At 41.8% G+C, this 22,924-nt stretch overlaps 1 protein-coding gene across 1 annotated transcript in view; it reads left to right on the forward strand.

Annotated features, from left to right (window-relative positions):
- The window catches only part of grin2da (glutamate receptor, ionotropic, N-methyl D-aspartate 2D, a), a 190,880-nt gene that overhangs the window by 81,737 nt on the left and 86,219 nt on the right, over positions 1–22,924 (forward strand). The window contains exons 3-7 of the mRNA XM_067521543.1: positions 74–145; positions 2,351–2,488; positions 6,112–6,378; positions 14,101–14,288; positions 18,281–18,421. Coding sequence (XP_067377644.1) covers positions 74–145; positions 2,351–2,488; positions 6,112–6,378; positions 14,101–14,288; positions 18,281–18,421 — 806 coding nt within the window. The remainder of the gene's footprint in view (positions 1–73; positions 146–2,350; positions 2,489–6,111; positions 6,379–14,100; positions 14,289–18,280; positions 18,422–22,924) is intronic.

Genomic DNA, 22,924 nt, shown 5'->3' on the forward strand with positions numbered 1-22,924 from the left:
TGGTCAAATTACAGTTAAAAAGATGCTTCATTTCTTACTAATTGAGCAGAAATCCTTCCTTTTCTCCGGACAGAAGTGTGAGCATCTGCCCGTGATGTTCCCTGAGTCTCTTCTACCTCCCCCCTCCACAATAGGATACACGTTGGTACATATAATTACTAAATAAATATGTGAAAAATATTGCACATTGTAACTTTGACTGACTAATAAAGAAGCCAGAGTCTTGTACAGTGATGGTGAAAAATGCCACTGACATGATTTGCTTGTTTGTTTGTTCATCTGTTCTGTTTTACAGAAAGTATGTCCCTTCACTCAGTCATCTTCATTTTCATAATTCATCCTTTCACTTGTCCATTCATAGTGTGACAGCTGTGGATTGGAGCAGACCTGATATGTGCATGAAATCTCACAGAGGTAATGAAGCATGCTACATGCTTTTCTCTTCACTCATTTACTCGTTCATTCATTCATGTAGATTGTAGAGAAATACAGCGGCGTACGTAATGTTCGGGACAAAGACCCATTATCTGTAAGACTTGGCTCTCCACTATTGACATGTTTAAATATATTCCATTTTTTCCTTTAAAGGATGTTTTAAATACATTTTGATTTCACCTTGTGGAAAATTTATTCGTGTTTATACATAATCACCACTTTTCACGGGGCCAGAATGTTTAGGACAAATGGCTTCACAACTCTTTGCAATTGCTCAGGTGCCTGTTTAATGCAAGTATTGCATGGTGGAGCTCTCAGCGCTTTTGCAGCATATTTACCCTTTCAATCACCTATAGAAACTTTGCAGCTGTTTATCAGCCTGAAGAGTAAAGTTGCAGATGTCAAAGAAGCCAGAATGAAACTGACCAAGATTCATTAAAAAAAGAGAACAACCTGCGAAAGACCTCCAGAGCTGATGACAGAATAATCCTTTATTTCCATAATCTCCAATGTTCCATCTGCAAGAGGTGAGAAACACTCTTTGTCTGCAAAGAGACTCGATGAACAGAAATACAGACGCGACCCTGTGATCAAGACCAAACCAACACTTATCAGCATGATGACAGAAGTATGGAGTGGAGGAGAGAAGAAACTCCCGACAAATCTAAAGCATATCACCTCATCTGTGAAACATGCTTGTGAAGGTGTTCTGGCCTGGGCATGTTAGGAACCATCTCACTCATCTTCACTGATGCTGTAACTGCCAGTGCTGGTAGCAAAATGGACTCTTAAGTGGATCCCATCTGCAGAAACTCTACAGCTACTGTAGGCGAAAGATGCTAAAGCAAACACCCGATCTGAACACACAAACTTCCTGTTCTGAAGACAGAACTTGCTCCTGAAACGAACTTTGCTAAAACTTACATATCTCAAATTGTGGAGTACAAAGGAAAATGGATAAACATCAGGCAGATCCCTGTCTACGCTATGCTTGTATCTGGTTATCTAATCTGTGTCGAGTTGTCTGGTTCTTTATTCATATACATGTCGGAGGACTGGTCTTAGTTCAAACATGAAATTAACTCTTTTAAGTAACAGTTGCTATCTTATTTCCAGGTCTGTCTGTAGTCTATTTGCATATCAAATGCTCCCCTGTGGGAATTGAGCTGTCAGCCACACTTAGCTTCAATTTGCTTGCCTGAATCGCTACAAGAAAACAAGCATTAAGCCATCAAGCCAGCCTCAAATCACTGCAGCTCCTCTTGGTGTCATTACGTAAACTTCACGCATTTATCCTGGATTCATTAATGCTGCTGACAGGTCGGTGTTGAAAGGTAATCATGACAAAACGCTGGTCACCAGAACCTTCATGCAGTAAGTGACTTGCAATGCTAGAGCCACACCTGTTAGTAAGCCCTGCAGCACCTGCGGTGGCCCCTAAGCCTGGAGCTTATCTGTTGTTTCTGTGCTGTGAAGCAGCTTAGGTTGTACAGGTACAACTCACACTCTTCTCCTGACAGCATGCCAGTCCACTGCAGAGATTTAACTCAGATTATATCTCTGTGAACACTGATTGCCAAGCCGAGCAGCAGAGGAGTCCCATTTTTTAAAACCTCTGACAGTTGTTTCATTACTTCATTAAACCTCTAAAACTCTTTGGAAAGATTCAGCTCCCTCAGTAGTTGATATATATGTTAGCTGTTGAAGAAAGTAAAGTACTCGGCAGAATAGAAGCTGCTATCTTGAATACTATGACCTGCACTTATAAATATATATACATATATATATTTTTTGCATTTTCTTCAGGGTTTTGTGCAAGAGAATAAAAGAAATGGATTATAATGAATAAAACTGCTTCCCAAAGCTCTTTGCCTGATGGGCTTTGTTTCATGTGCGACCGTCACTTTACTTCCAGGGTTTGGTGTTTGAGGAGGAGAGACCGCCGCCGCCAAACCGCGCCCCTCTGGCCCCGATGTTGGAGTTCGTTTCCGCCCAGACGGGGGTTCCTGTGGTTGCAGTAGGGGGAGGGGCCAGCCTGGGACGGGAGCCACAGGTAACAAAAACAAAAAGGATTAATAAAACTGCATCAGCAAGCCAGTTAATTTGATTTAGACTGAAGCAAAGGCTGTTTGTGGCCCAGAAGATGATATAATGAATCAACCGTTTACTTGTAGACACCTTTGTGGGGGGAGGGGTGAATTATTGTTTAAGTGGTTAGTGTATAGTGTAGTTTTGATTCAGTTATGGCTAAGGCTGCTAGTCATCCTGGGTAATGAAGGAAAGAAGATTTTGAATTTTATCCACAAATTAGTTTCACCTTAAACTGTTTTGCAGCCTATTAGTAGATTATTTCTACATGGAAGTTTTTATTATTTATTCTAAATATTACTATTTTCTTACCGTGAGTCCACCTACAGTATCCATGCTGGAAATGCTCTGAGGATGTTTTTGTGCTGCCGAAAAAAATCTGTCTACATGGGCAAAAGTAAACCAGATGCTTGTTTCTTACATCCAGTGTTTATAACATTGACGCTGTTCACTGGATCAGTCACACTCACTCTTTCTCCTCCCTGTTGTTGTAGTGCACATGTGCACAATCAAATGAAGCATGAATAAAAGGTGTATGGTTTAAGAAGAAGTCCAATGAATGACAGGAACGGCAAACTAATAACTGCACTTTTTATAGCTCTGCTATGATCTCAAGTAGGTGCTAAGTGCTTCAGTGTTCACTAACTAGTTGCTGAAATTGTCAGTCTGCTGTTTGTTTCGGGGCATAATCCATACAATGGGTTTATTGGGGGCGTTTTTTGCTGAAATCAGCTGTTGGAAATGGGTTTTGCTAAGAGCAGTAAGACAGTGCAGAAAGCTGCATAGAGCTAAGTACTTGTGCTTAGTCAGGTGATGACTCCCCGTGGGTTTATTCCCATCAGCAACATTACATGTAGTCATTTGACCCATTGTTAATATCAAAATATCAATAAAAGCACCTTTAAGATTAGTTTCTCATCATGCTTGTGTAACAGCGCTGAAAAAGACGATGCTCTTTTCACTTTACTTTTCACAGAAAAAAAAGTTAATTTCAGCCGCACCAGTGAGTAATAAGGAGCAATCTGTAACAGAGGGCTGTATCTCTAACCAGAAAATGCAGCTTTAATTTCTTGTTTTTTTTTTGCCAGAGGATAATGTAAAACATTTTACAAAACACACCGCTCTGACCTCAACGCTGAGCAGCGGTGATGAAGAGGAGGAAAATTAAATGTTTTGTCAGAAATGCTCTAGTTCTGTCAGTGCTTCAAAGCTCATCTGCGCCACAGTTGATTCTTGTTGGCGGGATGAGGAACAATGCCAGAAATCTGACGTTCCTAATGCACACTGTGAGAGCTTTGGTAATTGCAATCAATATGTGCTGATCGTTCTTTTAATTTGGATGCATAGGCACCAGTTTCATAATTGAGTTTATCATAGTGCTGTGTCACCTTGTCTTAAGTAATACTTGCCCATTGTCCCAGCCTGAATGAATGGGTGTCAGCTCTCCAGCTTGCTAATTTAGTGTGGGACCAAAGGTAATGTTCTGCTGACAGACATTAATAATAAGCAGAACCAGCTAACAAAGCAGTTTGGCATGACAGGTGGGATATTTAATAAGGCGGCCAATTTGTTTTAAGTGGATCTTCATGACAGAATGATGTGTTCATTGTAATTTTACACGACCGTAACCTCGGCTACGGCAACAGTCGTCGCCGCACGCTCGGCTCGGCATTGAACTGGCAGCACCGGATCGCGTGTTTGGTCATTGAATCTGGAAACACAGGTTGACATACACATTATTAATCTTAAAGCTGCTGCAGTATATTACTTCTCCAATTTGTTTTTGTAGAAAATTGAATGTGGGAAAAACATCATGCTTGTTGATGTTGGAATGATTTGTTGGAGCCGCCTCGTGACCCGTACACAGCACCTTACAATAGGCCCTCCAATGTAAAGTCTACACAAATTGGGCTGGTTATTGGATCGTTAAGGTAACAAAGGCCAGAAAGGAACATATCTTTCCAAGCTGTAAAAGGTACATATGTGTCCTAGGGGTGGGGCAACGTGTCGACGCAATTACGTAAATATGTCAATTTACGAAACGTGCATCAATGTGTCACCAATAGGAAGTAAGACGTCTGTGTTTAGTGAGATATTAAAAATTTGCCTGTGCAATTATGAATTTAATAATGCAATTCTTATTTAGTTAAATGAAAAGCAATGATATATGCGCTTGACTGACAAGGTGCTGAATAATGAGAACGGCTATAACCACATGGGTACAAATAATTTTGAAGGGTACAGATGTGGCCAGTGACAAGGTGTTGTACCCCCGTAAACTTTGTCTGGGCTTGATTAGCAAGTTTTGGAGCAAACCTGGTGTGAGTGTAGCAGAGCAGGGAGAGGGAGGGCTGGGTCTCACGCTAGCTCTAATGCAAATTACATACAGTATTGAAGCTTTAGACAAACGTCTAGCAAATGCTTGGGCTTAACTCTGCCCATCAAGGTTTAACACAACCGATGGCGCTCTGTGCCTCCAGAGTTGCTCTTTATTTGATTTATATATTTTCACTTCTATCACTTAAGTTCTTAGTTTTTGCCTTGAGATACTGAATCAAGCTTCGTGTTTCTTGATATACACCGAGAAACAACCATTCTTCTAAAAATGTGATATACTGGATAACAAGTTAGCGACTGATGGTTGCTGGTTAGTGCCCGTATTACAGGAGCTCTGATAAAATATATTAGAGACACTAAAACATTTTATTTCCTGTGCTACCACGGCATGTTTCCTCCACGCAACCATCTCAGCTTGGTTAGAAGGAGCAGACAAGCTGACATCATATTTCAGCCTGATGCTGGTTTCATACATGAATAACTTCAGTGCAGCACGACCTGAGCTGAGCCTTTATTCCCTGAAATTTCCTCTTCATCCACATGTGGCCACAGATGCAGGGTCTTAAACGTATAGTTTGATCTAGAAAAGTAATTAATTGTTCAATACATTACTGGAAGCTTGGGACAAAGTACAAATGTTCTTTAATCTGTTTCACAGTTTAAGCCGAACTTTGGACGGATGATTCCATCCTGTTCCTTTTATTTCAATTTAAAGATAAGTACAGTCAAAGCAAAGCCAAAAGAAATGAATTCTTGACTCATCTATGCAGATTTAAAGTGACTGGTGCAGCACTGAGAAAGGCCATCATTGTTTCTTTCATTGACACTGAAAGCCTCATTCAGAAGGCAAGGACTTTTTTTTTTTTTTTGACAGACACACTGTGTTATTCCTCCGAGTGTTCCCCTTTCAGCAAAACTAGGGCAGGCGAGCCACAAGACAAAGAAAAGAGCGGAACTGGATGAGAACAGCAGGAACTCACTTTGACAGCTACTCTGTGGATATTACATAACTGGGACACTTTCGGTATGCAGCCCGTATCCATGAATTACAGTATTAGTCATAACAGTTCAGTAGTGTGAGATTCACCTTAGCCGTGTCATTGCAGGAACTTTATGGTGTAAGATAAGCCGATAGCCCATTTTAACCACTGTAGCTGGCTCCACATGCCTCACAAGATGGCTCCCAGTTCCCCCGGCAGGACCTTTTATTTTTGTCTTGTCTTCATTCTCCATCTCTGTCATTGTTTCCAGGAGAGCGGCTCCATCTACCTCCAGTTCACCTGCTCCACCTTGCTCCAGCTCGAGGTTATTTTTGAAGTGCTGGAGGAGTACGACTGGACTTCCTTCTCCGTCGTGACCACCCGTCACCATGGCTACGAGGACTTCCTGGCCATGGTAGAAGGTATGACTGACGGTTCGTTCATCGGCTGGGAGAAGAAGAGCGTGGTGGTTCTGAACGTGACGGATGACCCCGGTGGGGCGCGGACCAAACGGCTGCTCAAAGACAACGAAGCCCAGGTGATCAGTTTGGATTATTCACTGAATTTATTTCTGTTTCTTGCTCTCGTGACACCCCGAATTCCTCTCAAGGCCACAATATTCAATATTTAATCTGCGAAATTAGTGTATGCAACACCTGTCGCTCATCTTGATGAGCTATCTACCTTGAAATTATTTCTTCTGCAGCCTCAGGCTCAGGTACGCGACATCTGTAAAGTCTTCAGAAGCCTTGAAGGAGCAGATGGTAAATGCAGCCGTTCTCTGTAGCTTAACAATCACTTTGAAAGTCACAACATCACCTCAGTTGTGGCCATGTCCACATGATGCACAACCTAAAAATACAAGTTTCTTAACGTCTCCTAAAAGTCGAGCACGTTTTTAGAAAGTCAGCATGATTTTATTCACAAGAGGCTCTGATTACTGACATGTAATCATGTACGAAAATACAAACGGGGAAAAATGTGAAATCCAATTAAAAACCACAGGTATTAGAAAATGATCACTTGAAGTCCAACTAAATGTTCCCTAATATACAAAGGAACCTAACAGATCTGTAATTTAGCATCTGAGCTGAACACTACTGATTTTAGCAGCTCGGGCTCCAATGCTTTAACAGGAGCCGTTTTGGAAACATTTGGTTTTACCGTCTTCTACCAGCTTGTACCAGTCGTGTGATTTGATGACAGCGTGAGCAGGGACTCCAGAGCGTTAAGCTGTACTCCGGCAAATTAGCTACCTAGCTACAACGCTTGTGAACTGACATTGGAAACATGTCTTTTGATTGGCAGCTCGTGCGACAAGCAAATACAGCGACGGGAAATACAGCGACGCGTGTCCATGTTTAAAGATTGGGGAAAAAATAGGGTTTGAAGCGGTTTCCGTGCTGTGTTCTGGTTGTTAATCAGTGTCACCACCAACCTTGGGAAAGAAAAATGTGAAAATAAACCACATGATCAACTTAGTGACAACAGCTTTGCATCTTACAGACTGAGCCATTTTAACTGATAGAGAGGTTTTGAATGAAGCCAGAAATGTCTTACAGTAAAATCCTTATTTGGGGAAGTTTAACTGAGGACACACTATTCATTTGCACTGAAATCCTGGGGGACCACTTACACACAGACACACACAGACACACACACACACACACACCTGGGATCCTTGCAGTGTAACTGCAGTGTTGCAGATCTGCTGCTCTCCTGAAGCCTTGAGCATTCACTACTTTACTGAGGGACACTTGAACAGTGCGTCATGCTATGAAAAGCAAAAGGCCACATACACCTTTGATTTGATGGTTTTCACTGTGGCCTTGCAAACAAAGAAGCTATAAAAAACCCATTTACTATCAGCATCTTGGGCAACCTGACATCAGAAAAGCACATGCAGCTCGAGTGTTTGGAAGCTGTGGTTGAAGGTGAGCTTGTGTGTTCTTTTTAAAAGATGATAAAGTGCCGTAAGTGTTGTTCAAAATGACCCATTTTTATTTCCCAAAGTGATTCAGATTAAAATTTTCCTTTTTTTTAAAAAAAGGAAGTTGCGGATTTAGTATCTGGATATAAAATCATCTCGGCTTTTTCTAGAAGGGAAAAAAAAAGCCTTCCTGTTGATAATCGCTGTAGTGAATCGCTGAAGTTGTTCAGTGAGGAACTGAATACCTGAATGTACCGAGTGACCAGGTTTTTTTTTTCCATCAACGGATTAATTTTCTTCACGGCACAGGTATATTTTAAGCTGACAATGGCGGCTTTCATTGGGCTCAACTAGTGAAAGACGAGTTCAGGGAATATGAGACATAATTTTCACTCATGGATTGGACGGCACATGTTAACTCCACTGATAATCATGCAACTCTGGATGGAAATAGATGTTGTGACTTTGCATAAGATCATTGAAACAAAGTTTACATGGAATGTAAAAATGGGGAACTGTAATCAAAGCTAAAGTTGGTGCCACGAAATATGTGAATGTGTACATTTTTATTTTGCAGTATTTCTTTGAATAATTCAGAAGACAAGGGCTCTCAAGGAAACATGATTTGTGAAATTTTATGTGTGTGCCATGTTCACCATGGATCATACATACCCAATGTATAGTTTATGCTTGATGGTAATGATTTTAATAAAGTTATAGAATTTAATTCTTGCCATCATTAAAAAGTGGAATAAATTTTACTTTAACTCGAACGTCAGAAAAAAACTTGATTTTGCCCTGAAATAAAACAGTGGATAAGCAAACACGTTCCTACTCACTCTGCATTTTTAATTAATTTTAATTTAATTCAATTCTACTTTATTTATACAGCACCAATTGACAACAAAGTCTTCTAGAGGGACTTTATTATGTAAAGGCAACAATGAAGACCGCACTGCTTGTCTAAGAGGCAAATCAGGCACCGTACTGGTGGATTTTGGCTTTATTAATATGAGTCTCAGCCAGTCTACCAAAGACCAGCTGCCTGAACCAAACATCAGTAGAGAGACTTGCAGACCTGTCACTCGTGGCTGTTTGTTAAGAATAGAATTGTTGGATGCGGAGCAGAAAAGGTAATTAGATCACATTTACTGGACAAATGGATTAGAAGGAGCTGGAAGCAGCCATGCACAGAACCAGCTGCACACAAAAAAAAAGCTACCAATATTGAGGCAGCATAGTAGCACACAAAAGGGCCATTCAGCTCGCAGAAACCAAGCAAAATGATATTCTGCCAAACAAGGTACTTGAAATCAATTATAAGTTCATGGAAAAAGAAGCACCTTCTTTCAGATCAGCCTGTATGGTGGCCAAGGGAAAGCTGGCCCGGCTTATAAAAAAGCTCTTTCTTTTGATGAAGCTCCAGGCTCAAAGGGAGCCACTGTTCATCAATCTGATAAACGTGTGCTGAAATAATGAGCCGTGTTGCAGAACGAATGCGTAAGAAGTTTGTGTCAAATATAAAAGAGATCAATGTAAAAGTATCACCACTGATGGAAGCACAATACGCAGACATGCTAATGTCAGTATGTAGGTGAGGTTCACAGTAGCTGGAGACGGAGGTTTCGCCACAGATGAGATCTTTAGTTCTCACTGGCAAAGCCACTTGTGTGACTGCAACACTCAAAGCCGATTTCCCAAATGTTCAGCCCATATTTAGCCTGGTCCACTGCCTCGTGATACCAGTCTGTCCGCTCTGTACCAGCAGCCTGCAAATGATGTGAGATTGCTAACGGAAGCTGCTGCAGACGTAAACACGCAAAGTTTGAGAATCCGACAGTTATTCACCATCACCTGGGCGACGAGTGGGTTTTACGGTGTTAAAACAGACAGAGGACAGACTGATCGTAGCGCTTCATAGTGACACAGAGAGGAAGGAATTCCTGAAGCTAAGCAAACACCTCACAAACTCTGTTTTTTCTTTTTCTTTTATTGGATCTGACTCATATGATGGACACACTGAGTTGTAAAGCCCTTTCACTATGACTTCAGCAAAGAGACGTGTCCCCAGTGGATCCCAGTCGACACACTTAGCTGACTATTAATGTACTGACAGCCATGAGAGCGAGGCCGTGACGCAGGGCCTGTTTAACGCTGTTGAACTCGTTGAAGGCAGTGGCAGGAATAACCCGAGTCAGTCTTGACTTTCAGGCTGTAGTTGACAGTCTCACAAAGCAGAGTCCAGAGTCCAGATGCAGAAACCCTGGGACTGCATCTGGGACTGGGACTTTGTGTGTTATAAGGTGGTATTTTAGGTAGTAAATCCACAAATGATTGTGCTCTGTATGCAATGGATAACGTAAACCGTTTGATGAGTTTGTGATTTAATACGCGTCTGGTGGGTGGCACATTTGGAAAATGATTTTATTGTATTTTATAAAATATGTGTTCAGCGTAATACTTGTGTTCTTGGTTTCCGGGGTCGGCCTCATCCATCTGAATTTGGTGCTTTAAACAGCAAACTATAAGAACGTGACCTTGAAAAAAAAAATAATACAAATAAAACCAGCTCATTGCTTCTCTATTCACCTTCCTGCCTGAAAGGGCAATGTGCTTTGCAAGAAGCCGTAGCTGGAAGCAGCCGTTGTACAGTTTGTCTCCTCTGCTTTATTTTCTTACTCCTTAATCAGAAATCAATCCTTGTCCACTGATGTCTCATAAACTATGTTCTGATGCCGTAAATACCAGAACATGTCTGCTATTAGATCATCGACTCCCCCTTTACTGGAAATCTGTCTCTGTGACTGGACACACTGGCTGACCAGGCAACAAATGGGGAAACCTGGCATAGTCTCTGAGGACAAACTCTACCAACATGACGGGGAGGGAAGAGTTTCAGAAAGCTGAGATTGATTAATATGTATATTGATAATACTTTAGTTGCAAGAAGACGAAGAGCCAGTCATTCTTTTAAAATTCTGTCTTTTTCCTCAGATTTTAACTTTGCGTTGCCTACTTGCATCTCTCTCTGGAATGATACATCAGCCAAAACGTCTGCCTCCATCTTGGACGTATTCAGAGTCGGGTAAACTAGATCCACATTCTCAATTTCTGAAAGAACAGCTCGTGTACAAGAATAGAAGATGCATGGAGGTGGAATGTACCCTATGTCTTGTCCTCTTTTCGGTCTTTTCGCGGCTTCACAAGCTCAGACAAAAAAAAAAGTATCCCAGATTGGGTTGTGTTGCTCAGATTTTCAATGAGCAGGTCCTCTGAGTGAATTGCCCTCCATTGTCCTCTGATCCCGCTAGCGTTGCCCACCTCGCCACCGCTTGTGTGGTCGCACGCCAGTTGCTGCATAATCCCCCCTGTAATGCTTCGTCCTTTGATGGACAAACAAAAGGCTACTGTCTCATAATGTATCTGTTGGAGCATTATAGTGCAGGTTTAGAGCTGAATGGGTTTTGTGAATTGGACAGGCCGTTCACCGAGTGAGTGTATGATTAAATCCCCTCCACACTCACTCTTTTGATGTTAGAATCATTGATTGAATTTGGTTCAGCCTCGTCTGTACTGGGAGTATTATCCAGACAGAAAGGACCGATTCCAGCTGAGATTTTTATCATTCTGCTCTCTTTCGTCGAACACAAGCAAAATGTGTCTGGATGCAAACAACCTGTACGTCGCTTACACCGTTTGTTCGGCTGAGCCCGTCGCAGAACATAAATGTGACTCGCCAACCTGACAGCTTTCTGTCGCCCCTGTTACAAAGTCATGCCTCTTACATGTCCTTTGTGAATAGACTCAGAGGCACCGGGGGGAGCTACAGTGCCTCCCAGGCCATATATTTAACTTCAAAGCCCGGCGTCACCAATTAGCATACCACAGGCATCAGCTGATGATGACTAGCATGCGCGGCAGCAGGCGTGTTGTTTTTCCTCCACGTCTGAATCATTTATCACTACATGAGGCCAAATGGATAACAAGTTGGTGCAGCAACAGACCATGCTCTTTTTTTTTCCCTTTATTAATTTCTTTTTCTTTTTTTTTTGTTTTTTCATCCAGCCTGTGATATTAAAGCGGCACAGTGCAGCTTGGATCATCTTCAGAGCTGCTCCTGGTGCCACTTGTTACATTTGCTTTGCACAAAACCCATTTACAGGGAAATTGGACCAATAAAATAAAATATTAGCAAACTCTGAAAAATATTTTTGTTTTTTTTTTTTTAAATAATCCTCACTTTGAATTAGATGGCAGCAACCTCATGTGGGTTGCAACAAGTTGCTTTAAAATACATATATATCATTTAGCAGTGAAGAAGCTTTCACATGTGTGTGTGCATTATTGCATCGCCACATCATTACTAATGCTGACTTTCGAACTGTGTTCTGAGACTGTCATGTGGTCCATTTCCTCTTTAGCATGGAGGATGCAGCTTCTATGGTTTCCAAAAAGAATTTCAAAATTTTATTTATTAGACCAGACAGTTTTTTTCACATTTTAACGAGCTTAGCTCAATAGAAGACAGTACTTTATTCGTGGATGTTTATTTTTGGTTGTTTCTTTGAATGCAGAGTTGTGGATCCAGCCACAAACTGGGTTCTCTGACAGTGGTTTTCTGAGCTGTTCGTGAGCCAGATTTTTTCTACATTTTTTAATCGAGTCTGCATCATAGATGATGAAAACCTCACATCCTTTGCCGTGAAAATGTAGTTGTTTTCTTTTTAATTTTTTTTAATCTTTTTAATTTTCAGTCTTTTGTTGCCCCTGTCTTAAAGTTGTTGACATGTGTTGCTGGCATCAATTTCAAAACGATTGAGAATAATTGAAATTCTCAGTTTTACAATTTGATGTCATCTTTGTACCATTTAATTCAATTGAATTCACAACAAAGTCATCTGAGGGCTTAAAATGCTATGTAAATCATTTCATTTACACAATGTCCCATCTTTTCTGGAAAAGAGGTTTGAACTTGTTGATGAAAGAATAAGTGAGCAGGATTATGAATTGGATTAAGCATTACTCGCTTTTAGTGCTTAGCAGTTTTGGATATACTTAGAACTACAGCATTTTTCAGTCAGAAAAAAGAAAACAAAGCGAAGTTAGGATCTGAGTCAATAAAATTGAAAGTTCCTTTGTGAAAATAAATATCTGCTGGAAAAAAAAAAGATTTTGGATCTAACAAAATTAATTAGTGGCATAAAATGAATCAAACGCTAAATCTTGTTTTCGAAACCAAATCCCGTTTCTCCAAAAAAAAACGATGGACTTTTTCTTTGCTTAGGACACTTATTTCCTTTCAGCCTGGATGCTGGGTGCATTTAAAAGCTCTGTCACAATAAACTATGAAGACCTACGGGGATGTGAATGAAATGTTTTCTTCCTCAACAAGTCCAACGTGGGAAAAATGAGACACCTGCATTAACCCAGTGACTGATGGCACGGAATTACAACAAATGTGCTTGAAGGATGGCAGCAAGCAGAGAGAGGATGACAGTAGAAGACCACTGTTATGGACGACAGTCCTTATTTGAAATGTGCAATGAGTGAATTTGATGCCAACACTTTATGTAAAGAGGCCTAAATATATCCTGACTGCTTAGATGTGATTGACAGCGATTTGGCTTCAGCGTGGACCTCATGCCAACCACAATCTGATCTACTGTCAGCTGAGTGGGAAGGAGCGGCGTCATCTCTCCGTCCTCTCTGACACGAGTCACACCGGGAATGTGTCGGTGACTGCTGCCGGCATCACGGCCTGTTACTAGTGCGCTTCACATTCTGGTTTTGACAAATTACAACTTTTCTTTCTTTTAAAACCTGTGCCGCACTTTCTCCTCAGGAGCTTCCTCTCAATAAACATCTGAAGTGCCCCTCTCCACCACCGCCCCCCCCCCCCCCTCTTCTGGTTTCACATTTTCTTCACACTTTGTCTTTTTAATTTCGCTCCCCGCCCCCCCACCACTCAGATCCCCCATTTTAATAATGTATGAAAGGGAAATGCAAGCAGACCGAGAGGCACCATTCTTCAAGTGCAGATCTTAAAAAAAAAAAAAAAAGCATTAATGTGTAAGTGCACCAAGTGCAGTGGTGTTTAAATGAAGGTAATCCATAACTGTGAAGGAAAGAAGAGGGTATTGTGGCACCGGAAGCCACCGATTGTGGCTTCCTACTTTATTTCTTGGGTTCAAAAGCTACTTCTTAGCACTTAGCTTTTATTATAGCTATAGCAGTATATATTTTACACTTCTATTACATTTCCTGTTAAACGCCTCCCTTCCTCGTTCCCTTTGTTTGTTCATTTATTTTCTATCATTGTCTCCCCCGCAGGTCCGTCTGCTGTATTGCTCCCTGGAGGAGGCCGAGCTGGTGTTCCGGGCAGCCTGGGCATCGGGTCAGGCCGGCCCCAGTCACATGTGGTTCGCAGTGGGACCGGCTCTGTCTGGTTTGGGTCTGGAGGGGTTGCCCAAGGCCTTGTTCGCCATCCGCCCTCAGGGCTGGAGGGATGAGCCACGCAGGTATGAACAGAGCAGAAAGGGCTTCAAACTTTTAGGGTGACTCTCATATTAATACCCTGTATAACAGGTAACAATTTGGACCTTCCTTCAAGAAACATGCTGAAAACAATGCAAATCATGAACAGCCCGATACTGAATGAGCACAGCAACAATTACAAGATGCAGGTTAAATTCCAATTTTAACCTGCATTTTCACCTAATAATCTCAAGGACAAATGTGCACTAAGGCAAAGTGTAAATGCGTCATCTGCACGTGTTCAACTCCGAGCCAGATGGAAATGCAGTCTGTCTAGATTGGCCCCACTCTTAAGTAATTATTACACCTAAATTACCTCTTTCCGCTGCACAGATAATCACGTGGAGTCACGGACTTGGAGGTTCACTTCGGTCAAATCATCCAGCTGCTCACGGATGTTGCCGTATTAGGTTATTAGCATCAGCATTAGAAGGCCTAAGATGTGTTAACTGCAATAATAAAAAACAAAACAGCAGAGATCCTGTCGTAGCAGAACCACGAGATGAGCGTCAACATTGGTACCTAAACATGTTTGTAGCGACCGTCAACGCTCCACCAGATCCCTTGTTTTTCCAGTGGAGAAAACTAAGTCAAACAGTAACTTGAGTGGTGATAAGTCCCTGTCCGCACCATGAGGCCTTGTGCAGAGTTGGATAGTGTAGTTACCTTTTAAGAGAAAGCCAGGAAGATGAAAGGTCCGCCCACTCCCCAACTCTTTCTATAAGGTTAAGGAAGGCTAGCAAAAAAACTATGAGCGAGCAACGAATCATAATCACCCGCTGGGATAAATCTGCTGATTATTACAAAGTGCCTCTTGCTAAATGACAGCAGCAATAGGCTGCAGTCCCCCCGAGACCCCAAACAGGATGCAGACATGTCCAAATATAACCGACCAAACAATACCAGTTAATAAAAGTGCACAACAGCATCGAGTTATCTTATGACTTCAACTGCACAAGAGGGTCAGACAGAAAATACAGATTCTGTCCATGTATTTCCTAAATCAAACAAACCACCTGATACACACACTATGTGTTCTCTGCTGCAGGGTTGACCTGATTTCACCATTGGCGTCATTAAGTTTTCATTTCGTTTAATCTAAATAGACTAACCAAGCGGATGTAGATGAAAGGCACAGTCCTTTATTGATCTTAACTATCAAGTCAACCTCACTCACGAAAGGAAGCAAATTAGGAACAAGTGTGCAGCATAGTCAGCCAGTCGATATGTGACGTAACGTCCCTGAGCTCTTGGGTTTGACGCTTTTTTGTGTCGTATATCACCTTGGTTATTGCATGTCGCTTTTATCAAACACTCAGCAGGCCCCTTTGAATCCAATGAGCTGCTGCAAACATTCCAGCTTGCAAAGCGCCATTGGAAAAGCATTGAATATCCAGGCTTGTGAAATTAGCATCCATGCTAAAAAGACCAAATGTTTAGCTTCTGTCAGACCAAAGGTTATGGGGCATTCAGGTGATACACAAGTTCTAACAGACAGGTTTCTCAGTTCAAAAACCTTTTTTTATAATTTAAAAATAAATTTACAAAGCAGTAACATGTAAAAAAATATAAGGCACTGAATACTGAAGGAAGCAACCCTTATCCCTAAAATATTAAGCCAACTTGTTAGCTTAATATTTTATTTTATCATATTTTACTACTCTAGCTATGACTCTGGCAACCTGAAATCGAACCGGCAAATCTGAGGTTTTTGGGGAACTGCTCTACACCGTGAGCCACATACAAAACTGTATCACTACAGAAAAAAACTTATGACATAACATATGATTCCATGTTCCTGGTGAAATCCTATTTCCTAAAATTAACAAATCTGCAAACATGGCAACAGAGAGCCTGTTTGGACCATAACAATAATGGTTACGCTTTGGACCAGTAGGTTTTGTGGCACCCTACTCACTGTGATGCGTCTAGATCTTTTAGAAGTCATATCAGAAAATAAACCTTTATTAACTGATTCCGCACATCATAGCATGCATGGGAAGACTTGTCTCCTGGAGAGCAGCATGATTTCTTTTAATCATTTGACAAGAGCATGTAGCAGCACCATCATAATGGCACATGGCAGCCTGGTGTCAGCCATGAACACCTCGCTTCCTCTCCTGAAGATGGTTATGAATTAGCTCCCTGTGGAGAGGACAGAAATTGTGACTGCTTACACTTAATGTGTGGGACACTTTTGAACCTTTGTACTTTGCTCAACAGTGTTTGCTCACTTTATGTCCAGGCCCACCAGCTTGTTTGAAGTGGTAATGCGCTGAAATATGGAGGCAAGACTCCAAAAATTTCTTTATGCATTTTGAATCTTTAAGCAGTGTTTCCTGCCTTGCTGGAGCAGGGCTCATCAGCAGGATTAGTGCAGGACCTTATTGTTTTTAAAGGTTTATGTTGCATAATAAACATTAGCCTCGTGTTGTCAGCGAAAATTAACAGTGATGCAGATGAAAGCAGTCTCTTGCTCTGGGAAAACGTCCTGTAGGTCAAACCATTATTACATTCTACTAAAAGATGGACTATCACAGGCCAAGATGGACGTTATTGGAATACACAACACCTTCTCATCCCACGCTGTCAGATAATGACACATCTCAAGTCATCAAATTGCCGCACTTTTTACATTCTTTGGCGAATCATGTTGATGCCACCGGTATATTTTGGTGTCACTGTTGGATGCTACAACAAAATGCTACATACATGACAACACACGTACGTGCAACAAATTGTCTGTCGCTCCTCATTAAAGTGCACAACATCTCTCAGTGGGGTCGAACCCTGGTTTGATGTTTTGTGTCTTGTTAGCACGAAACGATTTCACTTCATATACTACGTCATTGATTTATGGCGTCAAAATTGTGTTGATGTTTTGGACCTTGTTCTTTTTGTCTTGGGGAAGCAAACACTTTGACCGTGGTGATATACATGAACAACTTGCTTAGGTTTTGTAAAAAGGTGGTTGTAGTTTTAAAAAAGTACTTCTTAAACACTACCTGACCTTCATAGTTACATACACATTGTGGAACAGCACCACTTAACACTGTATTCTGGATTTGAATGTTAGATCTCCTGTGGGAAACTCTAGGGTATTATGACCCAATCCGTCCATTTCAGTGTACTTCCTGTTTCCTGCCTACAACACGGGATGAAATATGTTTGGACTCGTATTTCGCAGAAAGACAGTCACCATATCGAATATGAAAACTGTTCATTGTTTTTGCGACTGAGCTTACGTGCATATTTTCTAGACATTTATGGGGTTGTGCTTGACTTGTCACATGAAAGTCGCACAAGTATTTTCAAAGTTTATCAAAATCTTGCACTTATTAAATGTTACTCAAAACTTAACCGTTTATCTGTGTTTTGCGTCTTTGTGCAGAATAAAACATTTCCTGGATCAATCGGTTTACTGAACACACACACATCAAATTAAAATTCTTCTTCTCCTCTAACTCTCAGCAAGACTGCAAAGACTCCAAAAGATGTGAAATAAATTCCCAGCAGCGCACTGTATTTTCTCAATCCGGCTGGTCTGTGACAGCAGTGATCTAATGCTGATGAGTTCAGTTTTGAGCTGATGAGGAGACAATTTGGATTTCGCTCCGTGGTCTTGATTCATCACTTTCTGCGTGCCGGAAGGTGCATCCAGCCAATGCCAGAACCTCATTTGTACTGTAGAAGCATTGCAGTTCTGCAGTGTTTCAATCAGTGAACATGGAATTACTTTTCATTTTGTTAAACTCACAGATAATTTAAACTGGCAGGATGGGTGATCTTTAAAATTTTGCCCAGTTCAGCTTTAACTTTGAGGAGAAGATTGTCAAAATTTTTCAGCCTTGCTACATCTTCATCATCATTGCAGTTATTTAAGCTGTGACTACTGGACGGTCTCTCTCCTGTACTGTATTAAGTTAACAAACCACCCAGTGTCTCTGTCTCATATCGGTCTCTTCTCATCCCGCAGGCGTATTGCCAAAGGTGTGTCCGTGCTCACCCATGGAGCGATGGCTTTGCGGAGAGACCAGGGGGCCACCAGCCGGGCGCAGTACGCCGGCAACTGCCAAAGTGATGGTAACAACACCCACAGAGTGCCAGACAGGATCAGGTGAGATGAGTGGGTGTGTGTGTGTCGGGGGAGGGGGATGTCATTCACAGCACCCAGCAAACAGCACAACGCCACGGAAAAGTAAACAGGGCCAGTGGATTTAATGAAGCTGCCACACTGAAAGCAGTGCTGAGTCACTGTGGCCTAGAAACAGCTGCAATGTTTCTGTAGTGACATTTTTGTAGGTAAAACCCACCGCAGCGGCGAGGGATCGAACTTTATTCATATTTCCTGATAATTTTTCCAGCTCAGAGTCATGTTCAGAACTGTCTCGATGGTGTGCACTGCGGCGCATTCAATTACTTATTAATTTAACATTTAAAGAAAAGAGTTATGCAATTTAATAGCTATTACACACACAGTGTGTGCGTCGCTTGGCTGTTGCTTTTTTTTTCTAACGTACTGTAGATGTGATGGTTTCCAGCCCCATCACACACAAGCAAAGATATTCCAAATGATTTTTAACAAAATATTCCAATTTAATGGGCAACAACAGTTGAGGGGCTGCTGCTTTTAAAGGCTGTGATGCACAAAGATCTGCCCTTCAAAAGGACTAATCTTAACCTGCTGCAAATTAGACAGTTTCCCCGGCTGTAGATCAGTCGTCCACGGACCACAGGGTCAGTGGTTCGGTCCCCGGTCCCCGGCTATATGTCGAAGTGTCTCTGGGCGAATCACTGAAGCCCTAACAGCCCATTCCCCTCCCCAGCTGTGCAGCGCCGGTCCAAGCCCGGTAGAAATTGGGGAGGGTTGCATCAGGAAGGGGATCCGACGTAAAAACTGTGCCAAATCAACATGCGCACAATGATCCGCTTATGGCGACCCTGAACTCGCAGGATGAGCCGAAAGGACAATTAAAAAAAAAAAAAAACCCGCAAAGAAATAACTAACGATGTGTTTCAGCAGCATTTGCTCACTCATCTGCAGACGCAAAGTTTTTTTTGACAACAATGCAAATGACTTTGAAATGTACTTATTTGGACTGATCGTGCAGGCTCCAATTCCTCATTAATGGTGCATGTTAAATAGCCTGGAACCTACACTGTGCCCATAGCTATGCCCCTGCACTTGCCAAACTTTTACAAGATTCATATAATCAGCTTTCCTATACATCTGGAGTATTAAAGAAGACAAACACACTGCATGACTTCTATTTACTGTATGTGTCATGCAAAAGTACGTCCATCTCAATTTACAGCAGTATATCTCAGTCCTGACAACTAACAAAATGAGTCTGATGGAAGCTGAATACTGAAGGCTATTAAGAAGGTCGTGTCCAAATTCAGACTAAATTATTCATATTGTATTTCATTATTGGCAAATTTCTGCCTCTGAACTGAACCATTAAACATTAAACAGTAAATTGTTGCAACCTGAACCAAAATCTCCTCGGTGTACTACAATTCACCTTCAGGCATTTTCATTTTAAATGCTAGAAAGCAGGGGGAAAAAAAACACGTACAGCACACCATCTCCAAAACACCCAAGCTGCACATTTACATTTTAGTCAGCCAGAGGGACTTTACATATGTGGGAAGAAAATGAGCAGACGAGCACGATGGTCCTGCTGCTGCTCTTTGGCACAATCCCCTTTGGGAACTGATTGGAGAAGTTGGGTTTCGGTGTCCTTTCAGCAGCTGCCAGGGTTACAGGAGCTCTCTGCTACACCAGCTCTGGAGATTTGACTTCCAATTTGCTAATGCGGCTGTCCTGAGTAACGTTCACACGCCAGTCAGCAGGTGAGATGTAGACTACATGCATGAGGACATGTGTGTACATTAGATTCCGTTATTGTTGTCCAGGATATTGCTCAGTAACCTGTGAAAGCTGAACAGAGGAAAAGGCTGATCTCATTAATTACGACATCAAGACCTGTTCGACTTTCCTCCTGTGTTAATTGTGTTGATGCGACGTGTTGAATACTTACAAATTGTACGCAGAAATCCAGCCCCGAGCATATTTTTCAATGTACAGGCTGCATGGACGGTTTGTGTCAAGGGCGGGGAGTGTGTACAAGTGGCAGGCCAATTCAATGGTAAAGGTTTGTAACGGTGTCCTCAGCAGTGTTTGAACACTGTTATAATGCTGCCATTGATGTGGCCGGTACTTTCCATGTTCTCCCAGTGCTTCCATTGTTTTTCTCCCACAGTCCAAAGACCTGCCTGGTACGTTAATCGGTGACTCTAAATTGCCTGTAGATGTGAAAGTGAGTGTGAGCAGTTGCATGAAATAGTCACGGACTAATCAGTTAACATGTACAAAAATAAACTCATGAATGAAATTTAGTGACACACACTGAAAGTAGCGTATTTTGTGGATTTGTAGTTTGTGTTGGATATTGGCTACAAGAATTAGCCTTAGACCTACCAATCTGTGTGCTGTGCTTTTCTTATGTAACTGTTTGTTTGCAAGTGGAAGTGTCCAAAACCCACAGATCTGCTCCCAGTGTATCATGGAAAGACATCACACTCAACATGTAAATGACACCAGCTAAAACCAGAACATCTGTGCTCTTTAATTAAGAGTTTGTGCATAATGGTGCTTGTTGGACTCTCATCGAGTATCAGTGACAGTCCTCGCTAAATGTGGCAGGATCAAGAGTTGCAGTTAGTGACATTTAAGGCCTTGGATTTAGTTGCTGTTTGCCAGTGCTTATGCATAGACAGTGGGGGTTTTAGCAGTGTCCTTCCCCGCAGCTTTTTGCATTTGTGCGCCTCTCCACAACGTAAACAGAAGCCGTGGCTGGTTAAAAGCCAGCATCTGAAGCTTAAATGTGACAGTGTCAACATAGGGCAGAGGTTAGAGTGACTGTCTGGATGACTGATGTGTCAAACCCACAGTGAGTGTTATTTCTTTGGTTTTACCCAAACCACAACCTTTTTCCTAAACTTAACCACATCAGGTTTGTGTTTTTTTGCGCCTAGATGTTTTAAAGTTGTAACTCTGTGGATTTACCTAGGGGCAGGGAGACTGGGAACCTACTAAGCCATACGTGTGGGCTGATAAGACTAAATTGCACCATAGCATGTGAAATGGGTGGAAGGTGGTGTAAGTGGAAGGTGCTGCTATTGTGGTTTTACAGTGGAGTCTGGTTAGAATCTATTGTAGCTCTACTGAATCCCAGTGGACTGCACCTGCCAACCTCTAGGGGGGAAACTTTTACATCACTAATCTTGCAACCAACAGGCACAACAAGGACTGATGGTGTCATGGTTTTGATCCAAACCTTTTCTTTAATCTGAGCTCACAAAAACGCCTGCTATTGTGGAAACTCTGCATGGAAGGCTTTGTTTTAGTAGTTACACCTTTCAAATCCATCACCTTCCCTTTTGCACAGAAGTAAAAGTAACAATGCTGCTGATTAATGGAGCTGCACATTTGCCAGCCGTGCACTTGTTACACTGCATGAGTGGGACACAGAACAAATGGATGCTCAGCAAATTTCTCCAGAAAAATGTATCACTCAAAGATGCTGAAATAAAGGTCATATCATTAATTAGCTTATGGATTTATGGATGAAATTGAAGCACTGAGATGGGAATATGAGATAGCACTTGGTTTCCAAATGGTTTTGCACAACAGCACATGAATTATTTACGCAAGACAAAATAAAGAATATGCTTACACAGCCTCACACAGACATTTGAAAAAACACACACGCACCTAAATCAGATGAGACAATTCACATTTCAGAGCCATTTTGCTTCCTAATGATCTCCATTAGTCGGTCTTTCTGCTCTTTGTTCGTTCTGACAGCTTTGACAGATGTGTAGTTAACATAAAACGCCAACATAACTGCATGACTGCATTCACCAAAAAAATAAAAAGCCCCAAGTCCTCTGAACATCCAGCTGCTCACAAACTCTGGTGACACTGTTGTGTGTGTGTGTGTGTGTGTGTGTGTGTGTGTGTGTGTGTGTGTGTGTGTGTGTGTGTGTGTGTGTGTGTGTGTGTGTGTGTGTGTGTGTGTGTGTGTGTGTGTGTGTGTGTGTGTGTGAGGGCTTAGAAGACAGGAAATGTGGGAGATGGTGAGATGGACATTTGGCAGGCAGAGCTGGAGTAGTATTGAGAGGATGGCGAGAGACTAGATGGAAGAGATGGAGATGACAGGAGACTTAGGCAGAGATAACGATGATGATGATGATTTGGCTGTCTACTTGGAAATCACTTTGCATCTTGCAGCCATCAGATTGCACATAACACCAGCAGAACACACATTGTCATCTGGTGCAATGAAATAAATGAAAACACAGCTAAACAAATAACAATGACTGACTAAACGCTCACAAAAATACTAGATATATATGTAGTTTGAAGCCGATGTGAGTACGGTCTGACTTTTTTATTCTGTGACACATTTGGCCTAAAATAAAAATTTCAAACAGTCTGATGGTGACATTTGTTTTGCACACCGGGGAAGGTGTTCCCACCTCTGCAGACTGACGCTCACCTCCCCTGACTAACCTGGTTACTCACTGTGGGCAAATGGCCACAATTTCAGGC

Source organism: Channa argus, chromosome 1 (genome assembly GCF_033026475.1).
Source record: "Channa argus isolate prfri chromosome 1, Channa argus male v1.0, whole genome shotgun sequence".
NCBI lineage: Eukaryota > Metazoa > Chordata > Actinopteri > Anabantiformes > Channidae > Channa > Channa argus.